The sequence below is a fragment of the Pygocentrus nattereri genome, chromosome 13 (genome assembly GCF_015220715.1).
Source record: "Pygocentrus nattereri isolate fPygNat1 chromosome 13, fPygNat1.pri, whole genome shotgun sequence".
NCBI lineage: Eukaryota > Metazoa > Chordata > Actinopteri > Characiformes > Serrasalmidae > Pygocentrus > Pygocentrus nattereri.
Genome location: NC_051223.1, coordinates 32,945,327 through 32,965,933, shown reverse-complemented (window position 1 = coordinate 32,965,933; position 20,607 = coordinate 32,945,327). Strand labels below are relative to the sequence as shown.

Below are 20,607 nucleotides of genomic sequence, written 5' to 3'. Positions count from 1 at the left end.
TATCTTGTTAATACTGATGGAATCCTCTGTTTTGGAAATTATCATCGGGCTACAGCGAATGGGAAGTACTACGACGGAATATCTATCGAGATGCTATCAAGCGCAAGGCAGAAACAGCTAGCATGGAGAGTCCGAAGTGAAATGGCAGTTGTTCTTCAGGGATCAGTGGGCTGAGCAGGGCTGCTCCCCCCCGAGACTGCCATTTTCTTCCAGGAATTCACAGGAGTGGAAGATGAAAGCCTTGTGTCACCAGCTCACCCCAAAACACCCAGCCCTAAGTGCCTTGGCCAGCGCCACAACAAGTACAAGGCCAGGCAAACAGGGCAGCCATCTTAGTCTGCTCTGTTTCATATTGGCAGAGATTTATACACATCTGCTCTGGCGTTTCAAACAGTACAACAACTGATTTGTTTGTTTGACGAGTGTTAGTAATGTTTTCATCAGGGTTTCACTTAGGAATTTCTTGCATCACTCTAAAATAAGTCATGCTTTGTTGCTGTCGGGACAACACCTAATGTCTCCAAAATGGTATGTTAACACGAGAGGGAAAAGCATTCCTAAGATCTGAAGGAAGTTAATACCTAAATCAAGTTTGTATCTTTTTTAGACTCTGTAGGTACATTTTTAAGTGAATTAGAGTATTTGAAGAATTATTGATAGTATATTCTTAACTACGCAGTTTTATTTATTTTGAATTATGTGCTTTTCTTATAAAGGGAAAAAAATGAGAGAATTAAAATTAAGATTGCAGGGAGAAAGTGGTCACAGACAAGAAATACTTTAATTAAATATTGTGTAAAATGAACATCTTTGTACAGTAAAATGTAGAAATGTTGACATAAACATAAAAAAATGTATACATGAAACAAAAAATAGTATTTTCCCTTACAGAGTCGTTCTACCATTTAGTGAACTCTTCAGACTAACGGCAACAAAACACTTTAGTGCATGGTCTAATTAGCCTAAAACACAAAAAACCAGATTGCAGAAATGATGATATTCACAAATGCACTTCATGTAACCTTGGGTTCCTCTCACTTTCAAGGTGACTTCCCCAGCTCCTCCACTTAGCTAAGCTTTGTTGAGCTATCACAAAGCAAATGCATTGCACATTCATCACTTATTCCCTTCTACAGCTGCCCTTGCTTCCTGCTGCTAAAGGAAACTTGTGTGCAGATTGCCAAGAGGGAACATCCCTTTTGGTTTGAAACAGACTACTTAGCAGTACAACAGGAGATTTACAAAGTGTTAAGTGCAAAGGAAATAAAAGATAAAAATATGAATAGAAATAATCGTGTTTTATCCGCTGATTTTGGCACAACTAGGAAATCAAAATCAGAGAGAGATGGCGAAGGGATGACGTGAACTGACTGACTACTGTGATTAGCTACTGTGCTACTGTATCATGGAATAATTACAAAATGGCATGTACAATATAGAACATCTTAATCCTGGATCTTCATATATGATACAAAAATCTAACCTTTTATTTATTTTTTTCTTCCCTTGGATTTTGAGTCTTACTTGAGGGAGTACAGCAAATTTTATGTAAAAAAAAAAAAAAAAGAAAAAGAAAAAGAAAAAAAAAAATAAATTGACAAAATAGTCAAAAAGATGAGGGGTCACAATAATTCTTTTTTATTTTAGTAAAAAATGCTTGTGCTTTTTACACCATTGATCATTTGAATGGAGTAATGATTGGCATTGTGGTTTATGGTTGTCATTAAAACAGCAGAAAGGTTCCTCTCGAGAGACTCACTCTGAAGGCTTTGACAGAGCTTTTTTCTGACATTTTAATAAACATAAGTGACTGACGTATGTATGCTTCCATTCCAGATTTTTTTTCCTTTTTTTTGCATTTTTTTTTCTTTTTTCCTTTTGTCTTTTTGTTCCCTGTAAACACGGTTGAGCTATGATGTGGCAAAGTCATGGGTGGCAGGTAAAAATGACTGTTTACATTCTACAAAAAACAAAATTTACAACCACAATTGAATCTTCCCCCCTGGGGCTGCTTGACATGCACGTTTTTCTACTAATATTATTACAGCCATGTGACACAAACAATTTATTTGACTATACAACAAACAGTTTTTATTCCAAAACAAAAGTATCTGTTTAGATAACTTAAAAATTAATATAAAAATAAACAATGGATTTGACTGGTTCCTCAAAACAACAAGTAATGGACGAGCAAAAAAAAGAAAAATAAATGGACGGAATTGTTTCGATGGCATAACAAAACATCAGAATTACAAATCAATGTAGAGACTCTGTGATCTATTGATACAAAAAAAAAGCGAATGGGTCTTGGCATAACTTTCTGTGTTGCATCACGATATCGGCCATGATAAACATTACATACGAGATCAAATAAAATGATGGAAAGCAATATACAAAATTTCAAAGATAAATACAATATTTATAATTGATATGTTACAAAAAACCCCTTAGTGACCGCAAGTGTTTGTGTGAAAGTGTTGCAATGTATAAGACTATTTTACTCCTAGCTGTTTTAGTAGGAATAAAACTCTGTACTAAATATTTAAGTGGATCTGGAAAATTCAAGACAAGTGTATAAATATTTAGCTACAACTTTGGCAAAATCACAAAAGTCTACAATTGTATAACCACATACAAAACACATTAGGGAATAAGGAGCTAGAAGTAAAAGGACAACTTTCTGGTACAAGAAACAGACTCCACAGTAGCCTAAGAATGCAATAGTATACAGTGCTAGCAAAAAGTTGAAAAACATTGCAGATCACACTTGCTTTACAGGAAGCTTTAGCAGTGGAAGTATTTTCTTTCTTTCTTTTTTCTTTTTTTCTCTTTTTTAACCAACAGACAGTGGCGTTTCATCTCTGTTAGTGTGCTTGTTGAAGGCAAGAGAAGAATCTTTGCAATATCAAAGTTACAATTTCTACCTACAATAAGTTACAAAGCTCATTTTAGATGAAGTATGCATGATATCTCCTCTGCCTGTTCCTCCCCGGTCATTCTTATTCACTTTGAATGTTTATGCTTTATAAATCATATATTTTAGGCTATATTATTTCCAGTTTGTTGGCTCTGCTGTGTTGGCTTGGCCCCCCTTTTTTCTCACCACAAATTAAAAAACAAAAAAAAAAAAAAAGGAAAAAAGCGAACGCAAAAAATAATGAAAATGACTTCACATTATAGAGATGTGCGACGGCTGCGCATCGTTTGAAAAGAAACATTCAGAGACATTTCAGTCAGTGTTTTCATCAAATGGCATATCCACAAAGTTTCTCCCCACACATAGCAAGAACTAGACATAGCCAAGATCAAACCAGAAATGTTTATACAAAATAGGCTTTTTTTCTTCCATGTTTTTTCTTCAAGACTGAGAAATGTGAAAATATGACAAGAAATTCAGTCAATAAAATTAAATCGTTCATGACAAAGTTTCTTGCATGTCAATTTATATTAGTTTGAATAAAATCTTTGAAACAAAGTCTCTCTCTTTTTTTTCTTTTTTTTTTCCTCTGATTTAGACTTGATTTACTTCATGATCGACGACACAGATTCCAGGAGAATGTTCTGTGATGTACCCCGAGGCTCATCTCGTGGACGTTGCTGCTTTACAAGAAGTGGAAGTGCAATCTACATGGGAGGGACCACCAGTCCAGACATAGCTAGGGAGAGAGAGAGAGTGAGAGAGAAAGGAAGAAAAAATTTTAGCACCAGATATCCCTTGACATCACACGGAGGACAAAGAAGGCACACAGCACAAAAGTATGTCACTTGCATTTCACAAAACACTCTGACTGACGAGGCTTGGCGCAGTCGATGAAAGTGCGAGATGTGTTTGTAAGGCTGTAGTGCTGAGCTGGAGATGGGGGCCAAAGGGGTTTGGCGAAGTTGGAGGGGTGGGGGTGGGCATTTGCGTGTATGTACTTTTTCCAACAAGACAAGCTGGAAAGGCTTCAACATTTTAAAGAAGTAGCTTTCTGACATTTTCGAGGAGAAAGTATCCCCACTCCCACATGTGTGAGATTTCTCTTAGCGTTTTGTTAATGGCCATCAGAGGGTCCAGACTCCCTGGGGTACGGCCATGCTGACAGCTGAGAAACAACATGGTCACTTCAGCTATCGTCACACAGCCCAACTGTCCACCCCCTGGCCAGCCTGCAGAATCCAGATTATATATATATATATGATAGACAGATAGATAGATAGATAGATAGATAGATAGATAGATAGATAGATAGATAGATAGATAGATAGATAAATAGATAGATAGATAGATAGATAGATAGATAGATAGATAGATAGATAGATAGATAGATAGATAACAAAAACTTTACTACTTTACTGAAGGATAGTGTTTATAAGGCACCTAAATAGCCTTGTTTAGCCTTATTTTATTCTAACAAGCACCAGTTATCATAACACTGGCTGAGGTGATGCAGGTTTGTGCCAATCATGAAAGGCCTATGTAGCCTTATAAATGGTGCTCTTTAGTACCATTTTCTAAGTGCTTTGATTAAAAGTGCTGTTTAAAACACTAAATAATAACTAACGATTATTTTTTTTTCTGAAAAGTTGTTTTTTTACGTTGTTTATTGACGTTTACAATACTTTGGAAGGTTCCCTTGCTCTAATTTTAAGAAATTAGAATAAAATTGTCCAGTCAAACTAACTTATATATCTATTTTTTAGGGCATTTTTACCAAAGTGTAGCAGTTGCCAGAAGCATTGAGTTTATATTATTAATAAAGACTTAAATATAATTGTAAACTGTGACATGTTTGGGAAATATCGTGATATTGTATTGTTTCAGTACTGTCTTGCTTCACTCTAAAGAATCAGAAAGTCAGAAAGCCATTAAAGCCCTGCTGTGCTGAAGTGAGAGGACCAAGACTGATGAACTCCACTCATTTCCACAATTAGGTGGCTAGTGAACTGCCAGCTTTTTTAATTTTTTCCAAAAAACCCCACATCCTTTAGCTACTTTCAACTTATTTGTAGAGTCATGGTTGAAGTGCTTTTAAGTTTGCCAAAGCGCCCGATGCCATGGCATTCCTCATTAATTTCTGCAAACCACATATTAATAAGTGGATGCATGTAGCAGCATGAACTTTAATTTCCCAGTTCATTAGCTCTAACATTATTAATCTTGGATGCACACACTATGGCTCAAACATGTTTTCAAAGCAAACAAGTCGGCCTTGACGAAGAGCAAATATGAGCACACTTAGCAAGCTCGGGAAGTCGTTAATTTGCTGAATGACGCTGTCCTGCCGAGGACTCGAAAGAGTAAGCTGAGCGCTTGCTCCCATTTCTGTTATCGCATTCAGAGTGGCTTCTGAACATGCCATGTTTGTCAAAACAATGTCTTACTCTGCTGGTGTGGGAAGCCAATGCTCAGTGCCTCTTTATGAAATCTTAATGCCTTTGCCTTGTAAGAGCCACCGTTTTCGTAACTACTGTAGAACACCATGAATTTTTAACTGGCTACAATATTCATAGGAAATCAGGGGAACTTTGACACGTGGGCGCTTTTGCACAGCTGAGAACACGGTGATCTTTTATCCAGGATCCATTATAATCGTGTGCCAGACGTACACAGCCTGTGTTCGTCCCTGACCCCAGTGCGCCAGTGGGGTCAGTTAAAGGAAGTGGGGGTCTGTGAATATTAAAATATGCAATGTTCAATTCAGATGAAATGTAAAAGATGGCAGTGAATAATGCATTAGTAGAATGATCATGGCATTTTAAGCGATTTGTTTGTGCTTAGGCACCCTCAGATTGGGCTGCGCTATCGATTTGACCCAAACTTTTCCTGCCACCGAAGGACACCTCTTCGACTGTGCCAAACCTTCCGCAAGTCAGAGTGAGGAGCGCAACTCTCGGGAGACGTTTGACTCCCCTCAATCATTAATGTTAGATAAATAAATCAATACATAAAGCCACACATGCGCATTCATGCTACATGCCCACATGCATAATGTGTTCGTTCCAAACGCATCCATCCGTCTATTCATTCACCCATCCACAAATCAAGCCATCCACACACAGATACATAATTCATACACAAGCCAGCCATACTGGAGAACAGCAGCATGGTGGTGGGTAAAAGTGAATGGGGCAGCTTCTCTGGGAGCCAGAGAGAAAGACTAACGTGAGCCAACAGGTGAGGCGGCTGTGTGGCATCATAAAAGGAGGGAGGCGGCTCTCACCTTGAAGTCCATTGCCATTTGCACTGGTGCAAGAAGGAGGTGGAGATGCTTGGGGCCTGACAACGGGGGCAAAGGCGCTCTTTTGTTTCACTGCAGAGATGACATTGGCAGGTGAGAATGAGAAAATGCCGTGTGTACTGCTACAGTTTGAAGAGAGGCTGACCGAAGAGGCTGCCATGGTAGGGCTCGATGGAACTACTGCAATAAAGCAAACATAGTCACCACTCAGAGAGAGTTTCACTTTTTTTCGCTTATTTATTTAGTTATTTAGTTATTTTGTTTGTTTTTTCCGCATAGACGAGAGTCAGGGAGAGCCAGGCCTCGCCTCTTTTTCAAATCATAATCACGGAATGAAAACAAATGAGGGAGGAAATGAATATGAGGGTATGGTCAGAATTTAGTGAGGGTGTGTGGGTTTTTCTCTTTTTTTTGCTGGTAAAGAAAACAAATACAAAAATGAGAGAAATCATTGGATAAACTGAAAAAAAAGGGTTGGAATGGAAAACGTGATGTCCTGCCTCGGCCACTTTCTGGATAATAGGTGTTTTAATCGACTCTGACTTGACAAAACAGAGAGGAATTTGAGGAATGTTTTGAATTGTTTGAGAGCTGTAATTTTGTTGTTGTTGTTGTTGTTGTTTGTTGGTGGCCTGCTCGGTTGAGTGTAATTGTTTGTCTTTTTTTTGTTTGTTTTTTTTTTGTTTGTTTTTTTTTTTTTTTTTCTCTATGATTTGATTGGTTGGATTGCTATGTGGCTTGTTTCGGGTGTTCAGCCTCCAGAGTCACCCCTCCTTTTATCCAGTAGCACACATTCCCAAAAGAATAAACCAAAAAACAAACAAACACAAACAAACAAACAAACAACAACAGAGGAGTGTCAAAAAGGAAGGAGAGCACAGGTGGGGGAGACAGAGAGAGCGGAGGGGAGGGGTAATTACCTTGATACTTACTGCCGTAGGGGGAGTTGGCGGAGGAGCCGTTGAGGAATCCCGGTGAGCTGGGGACACCCAGGTTGGGCATGCCTGCGTTTCCGTAGCCGTTCATGCTGTTGCTGACGGTGTTGTAGTTGGACTGCTGTGGGGTGCTGCTGGGGACGTAGCCGCGAGGGGACACACTGCTTGTGTTACGACTGTAGCCAACTGCAGATGAGAAACATGTAGTAAAGTTGGCATTTCTGAACCAGGTAACCAAGAGTATACAGATCACTTTATCACACAGGCCTAACGAATGCATGTAGGGGTGCCATCTCCTGTCCACTGTGTGTGTGCGTGTATATATATATATATATATATATACATATATATGTATATATATATATATATATATATATATATATATATATATATATATTCTTTTTTCCAAGACATACTGTATATATTGTATATATTATATATTCAGACAAACTGATTTTTAATTAGTTTTGCTCCTGGTGATTATCATACAGAGTTTTATTGCAGCTTTAATCAGATCCACCTGATTCTCACATTCCCACATCCTGAAGCCTTGCTGAACCGAATCAGGTGTGTTACATTATGAGTTTGTAAATAATTGAGATCTGTTTGATGTAAGGGCCTGTTCAAACAAAGACCATGAAGGCTTTTGTATGTATGCTAGAATGAGAGTACAACACTGCAAATCAATGGAACATTTCTCTAAAACTGTCTTTGGTTAAATTACATGTCAATAAACATGCCACAATGTGTTGGCTGTAGGCAAATTGACTTACTGCAAAATATTTTCGAAATGCTAAGACATTCCTACTGGCTTCTACACACTGGAACTGTAGTGTACGTCTGTATGAACTCCTATGTCCCTTTACCTGTACTTGCTACCAGCTTGCACTTTCATCACTAGAATATTCTACGTCTTGTGTCACTATGCTTAGCCTGCGCCCTGACCTGCACATTAGCAACAACAGAACAGGTGTAAAGCCATTATCAGCAGTCTGAGTAAATGCAGAATGCACCAGCAGGCTGGTAAGGGGTGGGGGTTGGGGGGACAGGGTCAGGCACCTCCAGGGACCCACACTACACTCAGCCAGGGAAGATAAAGCTGCAGCAGTACTGTGCCACTTTCAATAACGCTAGCATTTGCTAATATGCTAGCCTTGAATGTTTCATTAGTAAAATACTTGGCATATCTAGCTAGCACATGCATAAATATTTGGCTTCCTTCTATTACAGCTAGTTGTTGCTAATGTTAGCTGTTAGGTAGCCATCCTGAAGAGTGTACAGGTGTGTTCCGGAAGACAAATATTCACAGATAAATGCCAAAGATTATTAGTAATATATTTCACATAGCTTGCACATTGTAGCATCAGGACTGTGAATGTTAAAAAGGTTAGCTATGTACAATTATTTCATTAGCAGTTACTATTTAGTTGTTGTTGTTGCAGCTTATCTTCACACATGGCCACATACCCTGGTCATTACCCTGTGAGGTCTCGGAGACGTTGACTGCCAGCTGGCTGCCGAATGAGTTGACTCCCATCATGCCACCGTGAGACGCAGTGTTAGCGAGAGATGGGATTTGGTTGTGGTTGCGTGGTACACTGTACAGAGCCTCAGCAATGTCCGCCGCCCGCTTCAGAATGATCTCCTGCAGGACAAAAGGGACACACAAAAAGGCTTAACATTCTTTCTGCTTCAACATTAAGTCAAATGTGACTATGACATGTACACTAGGGCTTTTTTTTTTTTTTACAATGGTATGTCTCTTCTTTTCTTTCTTTTTTTTCAGTCTTTCAGTTGTGATGTGAGTGGATTATAAAATGTTTGCCTCTGCGCACCCAAACTGCTGAAGAACAAGAACATGGATCATTGCTTTTGAATATGTATTAGACCTCTCAACCACATCTGCAAAGCACCGCTTTATACTACGTGTTTGAGAAACGCGCCTTTTGGGCCGAGTTCAAGGTTATTCTTCCATTTAAATAAACCACTCTGCGTGTGAGAGTGTGCATGTGTGCGCGAGTGTGCGTTGCGAGTGATTAACTCCTCTCTCTGCTCCATGAGCAGCAACCACAAATAAAAGTGAGAGAAAAGAGAAAGGAAAAAAAAAATACTCTTGGTGCAATGACACCCTGCTACAGTACAATGGCCTGCAGCTAGCTTTGAAATGTACAAAGAGGAGCATAGCAGGGGGAGAGAGGCACTGATTTAATTACAGCCACTGTACAGACAGAGAGAGAGAGAGAGAGAGAGAGAGAGTGAGAGAGAGTTCATTAGTGTGTACGGTAAGGTATTTTACCTGGTTGTTGTGGGGCATTCCATACAGAGCCTCCACAAGGTCAGCTGCTCTCTTTAGTAGAACCTCCTACAATACAAATACACACAAACACCCTAATTAGTCACAGAGAAATGCAAAGAGCCATACCAGTACATGCTATATTATTTATGTGGCTTTATGTAAATTCATTCGCACTGTGTAAATGCTGAATTTACTTAGGTTATAAGTGAGGTTGTGAATATTTGACTAACGTTTGATCAACAATAGCATGTTTTGTTTTTTTTTCTCTCTCTATAATAGAAGAAATTAGCAGGGATGCCCATGGACCCACTTCTTTTCTCATGCCAAAGCAAGTGAAGTGGTGTGCAACCTCCAAGCTAAAACGAATAAGAAAAAAAGGGAAAAAATAAGCACTTGAGGTTTTAATGCTGCGGCCTTTTGGGTATTAAACAAACAAACACACGCGAACGCGCTGCTGCGCGATACGTAAAGTGCAGGAGCCGCATTCGGCTGCTAAATCCACCCACTTTAGCGTCAAAGAACAATGAGTCATTTTCCATATCTTAATTAAACTGGCAGAGTCCTCAAAGACAACATCTCACCCTTTAATTCATGCCCCAAATTTGTAGTGGAGTTCAATGCCCATTCCTCTTTCTTCGGAACAATAAAGTGAATTAGCTCGGGTTAATCTAGTTCTTTCATAATGACATTAGGAAATTTTTCAATTAACCTCTTTCAGTGGCTGTTGTAAAGGACTTCATAAATGAGTTCCCTCACAGCGCTGCCTGAGAGGCTGCGTCCTGGGACCCGATGCCCACAACCCTGTCTTATCCATGTCTGCATGCCTCCCCCTACTTATAGCACAACACGGATTAACTTTCTGCTTAGCTTCCCTTCAAAAATTACACCCAGGCTGCCAACAAGCCTCGCAAGCTGCTCCAGGACGTCTCGCTTGGCCTGTCCTATTGTTTTTCTCTCTCTCTTTTTTTGTTGTTGCTCTTCTCTTCAAGTGGCAACTCTAGAGCTCTGTGTGTTGTCTTAAGGTGATCAGTTAAATGATTAATAAGACTTAAATGAAAAGAAAATGTTTTGTCATGATATCTTACTTGAGCCCTGCTACATAACACTGATAGAGCCATGCAATAAGCTTGTCATAGCAAACATGTGCTGTCATGAGTTTTGTTCAGCATGTGTCATGTCACTATTATCTGTATGGTGGTAACAGGTTATGTCAACTACTAGGTCTACTATAGGTAGTCATCATCAAATATTAAGATCTGTCATGACAATTGACAGCAATGGTATATATGACACTGTTGTTGACAGCTCATGACAACATTAGGCCATTACATGTTTATGCCATTGGTACCTCAATGTAATGTAGCAAAGCTCTAGACACTGTTAACATCCATCCATCCATCCTTCCATCCATCCATCCATCCATCCATCCATCCATCCATCCATCCATCCATCCATCCATCCATCCATTTTCTAAGCCGCTTCTCCCTCAGGGTCGCGGGAGTTACCAGTTTAAGTATATTGCCAAAACAACAAGAGCAACAACAAAACATATCTCCATTTTTGTTGATTTTTCAAATTGTCAAGTTGATTTTTCAAGTAGATTTTTTATCAAATTGTGTTGGTACCTAAAATAAAAAAGCCAAAGGTCAGTTCAGTCCAGTGTCCAGTCCAGGAGTCAGTAAGGCAGAGAGATGTTTTATTCCTTTTATACTGAGGTTACCCGTAGAAGCCCTTGAGAGTGTTCGAGTTGGAGTCTTTTCTCTTTTGATGCCTTCTCGTATGTGATTTGTGGTAAAACCCACAGTGAACACTGTAGTGCTAGCGGAGTCCCAACCTCAGCTCTTGCCCTTGTCGGCGCACTCACTTTTTTCCCTCCGCACGGCTGGCTGGCTGCTTCATTCGCAGGCCCGGCCGCCATCTTGGATCTGTATTTATTAAGATTAATCGCAGAAGTCGGGGGCCCCCGTGCGCACGCCATACGTTTTATAGAGACGCACTCTAATCCTGAGAGGGAGCGGATGAGTGGCTCTTAAAATGGGCATTTACCTCAGAAATTGGTGTCTCTGCTTCATGTTGCATGCATCTAGTTTGCATACAAATAAAGAATTACACTTGTCACGCGGCAGGTACAATCAATGAAAGGCCCAGCTGTCTTAATCCCGTCCCATCAGCCGGCTCCAGCATGCTCTCTCTCTCTTTCTCTTTTTCTCTCCCTGCTTTGGAGCGAGATAAAGTGTTTTTCAGCGCTGCTAATAATTACTCATCATCTCCACCCGTCATATCGCGAGGCTCCTTACACATCTCCCAATTTTACCCGACGATTACTACAATTAAGACGGGCACCGCGTCCGCCAAGATGGAAAAAAAGCCCGTCTGGGCGAGCATCTCTCGAACTCCTCGTCCATATGGCGCCCGGGTGGAGGAGACATAAGGATAGTTTAAGGAAATCACGTTCTCCTCTCCACTCTAATCTGTCATTTGCCACGAGGTGTCTCTACTAATGAAGCGGATTTAGCGGCTGGTGCTGAAGTGCGAAGCGAGAGCAGGGGCCCAATCATTGGAGGCTCGATGAGTTTGTTTTGTTCTGAACGTGGCCCCCTCTCAGCTCAGCCGGCCTCATGCTGGGAATATGATTAGCGGTGAATGGTGTTTGAGAAGCATTTCAATGTAAATTTCGTAGCGCAGCTACGCTAAGTGTAATTGACTCCTCTCTCTCTCTCTCTCTCTCTCTCTCTCTCTCTCTCTCTCTCTCTCTCTCTCTCTCTCTCTTTCTTTTTTCCCCTCTCTCTCTTCTTCGCCGAGATGTAAGAGACTCCAGGTTAAACGGAAACTATTAAAGCTCAAAAGCGATCCCCGAGCTTGCTTTCATGACAAATGTGGGGCGTTATTATTACAAGTGTTCAACTGTTCCGCCCGTGGACGTGAACCGTTTAAAAACGGGGGGCTCATATTATTATTATTATTATTATCAGCCTCTCAATATCAGGAGTGGGGCACATGCACTATATCAGCAGCAGAAACCCAGGCGAGGTGAGCTGGCTGGAGGTGCTAATGTCATTCTAAACTGTAAAGCAATTATTCTGTTAGTTCTAGCCTCGGGTTATGAATACATTGAGGAGTGTGGGGGCCCAATAGATGTAGCTACTTCAAAAAGCTGAGAGAAAGAAGATGAATTTTAATGCATGGGTAATTGCTCGACATGAATGCATTTCTAATAAATTTTCTTGTATATTAGATTGAGAAGGAAGCGGAATAGATTTGTGTTTGCCAGGTTGAAACGGAGGGGGAGAGGAATGGAGAAAGAGGAAAGGGAGTGATTAATTCACCAGTAAAACGGGCAGGTTGCTGCTATATGATGGCAATAAAGATCATTTGATCAAGCATAAGCGAATGTATAGCATCTAATCAGATTCCCATTGCTCTGTTTTGTATGGAGGATAATGGACGACACTGTTTTCCAATTGGAGAGAATAAAGAGAACGGACTGGAAGGTCCCTTTAGCAATCTCCTTCTTCATCACATGACTGACTCCTGATATTGCCTTTATTCTCTTGCCCTATCTTTGTATATAGATGCATTCGCTTGATGCCCCTCAGCCTGGATTGAGTGTGCAAATGTTGATGTTATCTAAAATTAGGGAGGTAAACTTCAATTCGGTTGTGCTCTCACTAAGAGCTTACATATGTAGCCGCCTCGTTATTAGTGTACGTCGAAAGCAATACACGTTCGCCATATTGGTTTTCTGTCCCAACTACAATTACCCATCAAACCATAGCCGTTGCAGATTCCTTAGAACAGAAGGGAGGAGGAGTTTAGGGGAGGGGGAGGGTTGCAGGAGGCACAGTGGAAATCAATATCAGGTTAGTATTATCAACTCTATGCTGAAGTGGCAGAGAGAACAGGACTGTGACGCCTTCACCTTATTGCGAACACACGCTTTACATTCCTCCCTCCTTATTACCCAGGCCTGTCTGGGCCCTAATGTCGCCGCACCCTCGCATGCACACGCCCTCGCACACTCTCATTGAGAATCCGTGTAAGGGTCAATTGCTGCTTTGCGCGGAGCCGGCTGTGACCCGGCGGGTTTCGCCGCCTGGAGCAGACGGCTGCCGTAACTATGATAAATCACTTGGCACTTCCATTTACATGCCGCTGAACTCCACATTTGGGTCCATTAAAAGCCCAAAATCAAATATTTATGTTGTTTATTGGAACTGCTAGAATCCATCTCTCTTTGGCAATCGGCTCACTGCGAAGGCTCCTGGTGTTGAAGGTTTACCTGAATTAGAAAAGCGGCCTCCCCCACCTCCCCCACACCATCATGCTTTTGTGCCTTTACCACTTTTCTAGAGCCTGCATTTCCACAACAACTGTTTTGGATGCTTTTGTTTTCAGCTGAGGCTTAATGGAGATGTAAGTGCGGTTTTGAAGCCCAGCAAAGGCAAGAACACAATGGTATTTGGAACAAAAGGTCTGGACTCAGTGCAGGGGAAAAAAGGCTGGGCCTGGTTCTGCTGCTTTATTGGTAATGGATAGTTTAAAGCATTTACTGGAACGAGATTTCCTGTCCAGATATTGCTCTCCACAGAGAGAGAAAGCCAAGTGTAATTGAAACACATCATGTGGTGCAGGCTGCGGCTCTGCTGAGGGATTCCCAGTTTGGTGCGAGTCCACAGGACGCCCGGGCCGGAGCTCAGAGTTGGCCAGGCTCTGGTTAATGATAGCGGCCGCTCCCATGCTGGGCTTTAATAGATATTTGTATGATATCTGTTATTAGAGCTCGCCGGTGGTCAGCACCCACGAACTGAGTACAAAATAATCTCTCAACGTGTTATTAAGAAAAAGCCCTGGGCTCCTCGCCCGTCTCAGATGGGAAATTAAAGTGTTTTCTATTAGCCCAGGCACGAGTCATAGATCATATCAAAGCCAAATGAGGGGAATAAAAAAATCTATATATAAAGACTAAAAAAAATTAGGGAATCAAAGAGTTGTGAACAAAGAAGAAAAGAGAAATGATAAGCGTGGCTTTTTCTTTTATGTCCCACATCAAAAACAAGGGGATGGTGATATGTGTCACCCACATGGGAGCAAAAGCAGGCAAACCACTCAGATTGTGGGATTCAAAATGGAAAAAAACACACCACATTTTGACTCACTGAGAGCCTGCTGCTGATATTAACGTGAGTGTGGACCTCATTTATTAACCCGCTAAGACAAGGACTTATAACGGAAAAGCTTTGTAAACAAAAGATTAAAGTGGATCTAGCTTTGGAAAATGAAAGGAAAACAAGAGGAAAATAATCACACATCAGAAAGAGGGCTCCGCTCCGATTACAATCGCCACTGCTTACTGGAGTGGAAAAATGCTTAATTGAACTATTTCGCCACGTTGAAAGTTTTTCGCGCTATTCTCGCTGAATCCAAACACACCGCCTGCTGAGTGTGTGTGTGTTTGTGTGTGTTTCGTTGTCTCAGTGATTGAATAGCGATGACTTACCAAAAGAGATTGCATTGTTTCCCTTTTTGACATTTCTATGATAAATAGCTCTCTCTCTCTCTCTCTCTCTCTCTCTCTCTCTCTCTCTCTTTTACCCACTCTCTCACTCTCTTACTCACTCTCTCAAAGCGGTTACTGACCTTTGGCAACCTCTCCGGGTCACCTGGATGTCTGGGTATGACCTTCTGCAGTCTCTGGAAGCCGTAGTCAATAGTTGGCTCGTTCAAAGCTAAACCGCAAAAACACACAAACAAGAAGCACCATCCGTTAGTCTTGCACAGCTTTACGACACATTTTGTTCACGCTGAACTGCAGTCTACACAAATGTTATTGCGTTTATTCATCAAAATGTATGCACACATCAAATGTGAGCAGGCGTGTTGGAGCATTTGAATAAAGGACGATAACATCATTTTGTTTTACTGTGCACAATATTCACACAAGCAACACGACACAACTCAGTGTTGGAGTCATTTTTTTTGTTTTGTTGTCCACCCTTTTTTAAGGCAAACTGGCTGTAATTGATCAAATAAATTTTGAGAGCTTAGTGGATACATTATGAATGAGGGAATGTGAGAGTGCAATAGTAACGCACACAAATACACACACATACATGCGGCAATCACAGTTGTCAGCGCTCTGAAGTCTGCATTAGTTCCTTCCTCCTGTACCGTTTGCTGGATTTATGGGAAACGGCCGATGATGACATATGTCTGGCTATTGCTCCCTCAGATTTATCCCCCTCTCTCTCTCCTTTTCTCTCTCTCTTTCCCTCTCCTCCACACTGCCAGTGCAAACCAGGCAGGAGGAGCACTTCATCTTACAAAGCTTTAATAATCTGTGAATGGCTGACTACAAACTGATGTAGGGCGCCATCATTCCACAGCTGTGTTGGGCCAGCCTCATGAAATTGCTGGCCACAAATAGTAATTAATCTTTTCTCTCTCTCTCTTTCTCTGACTCGCTCTTCCTTTCCTTCTCTCTTTTCCATCTCATACTCACATACACCCACATATGTGCACCCCCCCCCCCCTCTGAAATTGTAATTTTGAGTATGAACGGCACGGGTTATAAATCAGAAGGCCAGCGCCGCGCCATATACAAGTGCATGAATCATAATCTCAACTCGCTGCGACTGCACACATTGTGTTTAACAAGCTTTAGAGGAACTGGTGGAGGTCTATTACAGCCCTCCTCCGCTGAAAGAAAGAATGGAATGAGATAGAAAGAGAGAAAATGGAACAAAAAAGACTTGCAATGGATGAATGTGTAGCCTGAGCAGACTTAAATATTACTGGCAATAAATGTAGACATCACTGTCAAATACAGCCAACAATGCAGGCCTACAGTTCAACAGGCCTAAGGGTTTTTGTTTAAGCAATATCCCAAATGTAGCTGAGAAGGTGTGCAAAGTTTACTTCTTTAGCCTTGCACACAGTACACAGCTAGTGTAGACAGCAAATAGAGAAATGACAGAGAATGGATAGGCAAAGAGAAGAACACCACCAGCATCATTAGCATCATGCAAACTGCATGAATAAATCATTTATTATTATTATTTGATTCTGATGCTATGTTACATAAACTCTCAGAAAGAAACTGAAAACTGCCACTGGGGCAGTACTCACTTGGGTGGTACCCTCAAGGGTACATCTCAGTACCTTTTGTCAGGGAAAATAACTGAACCATAAAAAAATTATATTACTTTTTAAATAAATTATATTTTCTAAGTTGTATTGACTCCATACACCCCGTCTCATCTCCAGGCAATTTATTTTATTGTTCTGTTTTAAAATATTATGTTAGAAAAAGGTACAAATACACACTTTTCATGTGGAAAACTTATTTAAGGTACTCAACTAGATCTTAAAACCACTGTTGTCCTTTGAGGGAATGTATGTGTACAGCATCTTAATTTCTAACAGTGTACTGTAATCTGTTTACTGTAAATAACACTGACATAGGTATGTTGCATGGGTAGAAACAGAAACGGGTGCCAAGGGTTCTTTGAGCAACGCCATAGAAGAATTGCATTCAGCTGCCTAAAAACCAAGCTTGGAAAAGAGATTTGTCAGTGTGGAGAACAGTTTAAAGGCATAAAAAACCTTCACATAATGTAAAGGTTCTTCCTAGAGCATCTACAATATACAAAGCAGTGGTCACCAACTCTGGTCCTGGAGATCATCTGCAGAGTTTAGTCCCAACCTGTAAATTAAATTACCAAACACTACTCTGTCTGATCCAGCCCATCAAGAACTTCTGAAGAAGATAACTAGCTGGAGTGGTTATGGCAGACTTTAGTTGGAGCTTGACTCTGCAGGAAGGTAGATCTTTGAGACCAGAGTTGATGCCCACTGATAGTAGAGGTTCTTAAAACTTTAAAAATGTTCTTCCCACTCACACATTGCATTTCTCTAAAGAATCATGTTGCAAATAGATGAATTAACAAATTTCAGGCTTCAAATTACTACTACATCCTTTGAGTAGATGATTCTTTAGAGAAATGCAATGTGTGAGTGGAAAGAATGAGCTACTCAAAGGATGTAGCAGTAATTTGAAGCCTGAAATTTGTCAATTCATCTATTTGCATGTTGCAAATTGGTGGACAGTTTTCATTAATTGTTACCTACACAAGCATCATAACTCCAGTGTAAAACTCCAAGCATATCTTGGCTGATCAGCTACATTTGGAGTAAGGTGTAAATTGTGCAAACCTGCTTTTTTTTACCTGTTTTATCATTCCTAGCCTTTGGTGCTATGTAGTGATCAGCTCTGCCTAGTATGTTGAGTAAATGAGTATGTTATAGTGGCCCGGTGACAGGCGGAGAGCGGCTGAAACTGAAAGAGACAAGAACTTCCTCAAAATAATTGGATGACTTTATGATGAAGTGGCACAATTGCGTCTAAGTGCAGGGGCTCGTGATCGATATTCGCGGGAGCAGTGTATGGTGAGTGTGAGCAGCGTATGCACGTGTCACCCTGTGACTGCCAGTCTGACAGACATGATGCTATTTGACGGGCCATCATGCATGGCTGAAGACAAAGCGCAGCATAGCAATGTGAAATAAGATGCTGCCTTGTTAATAAAGCATTGATCGGCCATATTGATTTTACATGACACGACTTCTCACAAGGATGTAACTCTCTCAGTGTCTCTCTCTCTCTCACTCTCTGTCCTCCTGCAGTCCCTAATTGTTACCTTGTTCGTCTCCTTTTTCTTCCTTTCTCCTACACATGAAAGATCAAACTAATGGGCAAATTGTTGTAGTGTAAAGTATAGCATTTAATCTAAACTTTTACATGAAAATTGTGCATCAGTGCTGCAATTTTTGAACATAAAAAAGTGACCTAATTATATATTCGTCTTCTGCACCTTTCATACAGTGATATGAAAGATGGTGGCATGCAGAAAGTGCTGATTCTACCTGCTGACACATGCGCATTATGCAACTTCTCTGGCAGGTTTAAATGAGTAAATGAGTTTGAAGTATCACGATCAAATTCTCAGTATAGATCAACAGCGAGATGCTCTGTTAGACAGACTTAAACACAACAAGATTTTATTCCCACTAATTTAAGACAGGACATTCATATTAGAGTGACGATGCAATGTTTGTGTATGTGAGTGTATGCAAGCTGCAATTACAGGTGCACACACAGACAGCAGGTTGGTATTACACATGCACACACATACACACACTCAGTATGAGCGTTTGATTGTGACAGTGGCTGCAGTTTAATAGATGCATTCTGATGGAAACAAATGCTCATCACTTATTGATCTGATGCTAATGACACAGAGGAGGTCACAGAATCCTTCATTAACACACATCCCTCGCCACCTGCACACTGCAGCACACACACAGAGCCAGCAGACATCACTGTGCCCCATAATGCAATATGAATAACAGCTGAGGTGAATATATGATTCTGATTAGAGAAAAACAATGAACAATCAAGTGAAAACAGAAGACAGTAAATTAGTGTTGTTAAATTAAATTAGCAGTGTTCTACAGACTTTTGAAAAGATAAGAAGGGGATTATGAAAGATAAGAAGGAGGGAGCAAGAGATAGATAGATAGATAGATAGATAGATAGATAGATAGATAGATAGATAGATAGATAGATAGATAGATAGATAGATTCTTCTGGTGTAGAAGTGTAAACCATGGCAAGAATTCTCATAACCCCACTTTCTCTCTCCCACTCTGCCTCACACATACTCACACACTCTACATCCAGGTAAACATTTGTGGTCTATAGCTGAATCGGCTGGAGGCTGACCCCTCCCCCTTGGCTCTGCGCCAGCCCCCCTGCCCTGGGTTCGGCCAATCAATAGCACTTTCCTGTTTTGGAGGCGGGTAATTATGAGGTGGAGAGAGTGGCTGACCTCTCACCTGTCCCGCATTACTTTGGTGATATTAAGATAAATTGCCTGATTTTGGGTAAACATATGCTGCAATTCAGCCTGTCAGCGAGGGTTTGCTCAAAGATAATTTGTATTGATCTATCTGCTTCTTCTCCAATGCAGCTCACTGACCTCATGGATAATGAGAGAGAGAGAGAGAGAGAGAGCGGGACTGGCCATTGCCACGGGCACCATTGCTTCAGGGGGCTGTGAGTAAGTGACTGTGTCTGATTGGTGGACTGGCGTCTGTTAGTGGTCATGTGTTTTGCTTACATCTTCATTTGTCACATTTTTTTTATTTCATCTGGCAAAAAAAAAAAAAGTTACCTCAGAGTAAAAGCTATGACTTTAATTCATTTACACACAAAAATAAATACTATATAAATCATATTAATGAAAGAGTGGAGTAGATTGAAAGACTTCTCCTTCTCCTATAACGTTACCATTACAGAGATATGAGGTTTTGTCGACAGCGACGATAAGTGAGCATGTTAAATCAAATGAAGCCTCCCAGCACTCATGACTTCCAGAGCTCCTGCAGAAGAAGAAATCGTATTTCCTAATGAGGCAGCGATGCTTTTCTGCTCGGTGGAAAAGAGGAAAGAACAGAAGAGCGCTGCCTTTGACAAATGACAAATCTGCCTCGTCATATTTAGATGTTGTGTTTTCCACCCCTCATTTGTAGAGGAGAATGTTAAGCACAGTTTGGTTACTGAGAACAGGCCTCTTTTCAAGTGTGGAGGAGGGGATAGGGCATGAGCATGTGTGTGTGAGTGTGAGTGTATGTGTGTGCTCTGGGGGCATCTGAGCATGTGTGTGTGAGTGTAAATATACTGTAATGTATTTTTTCAGTGACATATAGCATGCCCTGACTCTAGGATACTTTAAGCTATGAGAAGGTAAATACATATTTTTTTCCTAGGAAAAAGAACAAGAATTAATATACACACACTATCAGAAAAGAAGGTATGAAACTGTTACTAGGGCACCCATCTTGTCCCTGGGGTGCTACCCTCAAGGGTACATCTCAGTACCTTTAGTCAGGGAACATAATTGTGCCATAATCCACTGAAATTACATTTTGTTATAAATGTTTCATCTCCAGGCTTTTTATTGCTCTGTTTTAAAACATTAGGTTATACAAGGATACAAATATGTACTGTTCCACTGAGGAAACTTATTTAAGGTACACAACTGGACACTGTTGTCCCTTTTAGGGTATATGTACTTTGTTTGTATCTTGATTAATA

The 20,607-nt window shown here is 40.7% G+C and overlaps 1 protein-coding gene across 17 annotated transcripts in view; it reads right to left on the bottom strand.

Moving 5' to 3' along the window:
* Positions 1 to 762: 762 nt before the first annotated feature.
* ebf3a (EBF transcription factor 3a) overlaps positions 763 to 20,607 on the bottom strand; it is a 118,369-nt gene continuing 98,524 nt past the window's right edge. For 3 of the 17 annotated variants that reach the window (XM_017701356.2, XM_017701396.2, XM_017701402.2), the window contains exons 12-17: positions 15,090 to 15,178; positions 9,453 to 9,518; positions 8,624 to 8,801; positions 7,142 to 7,342; positions 6,204 to 6,401; positions 763 to 3,656 (exon numbers count right to left, since the gene is read on the bottom strand). In XM_017701356.2, coding sequence (XP_017556845.1) covers positions 3,625 to 3,656; positions 6,204 to 6,401; positions 7,142 to 7,342; positions 8,624 to 8,801; positions 9,453 to 9,518; positions 15,090 to 15,178 — 764 coding nt within the window. In that variant the 3' untranslated portion in view covers positions 763 to 3,624. The remainder of the gene's footprint in view (positions 3,657 to 6,203; positions 6,402 to 7,141; positions 7,343 to 8,623; positions 8,802 to 9,452; positions 9,519 to 15,089; positions 15,179 to 20,607) is intronic. The other 14 variants (XM_017701429.2, XM_017701437.2, XM_017701446.2 and 11 more) reach the window with 8 other exon arrangements.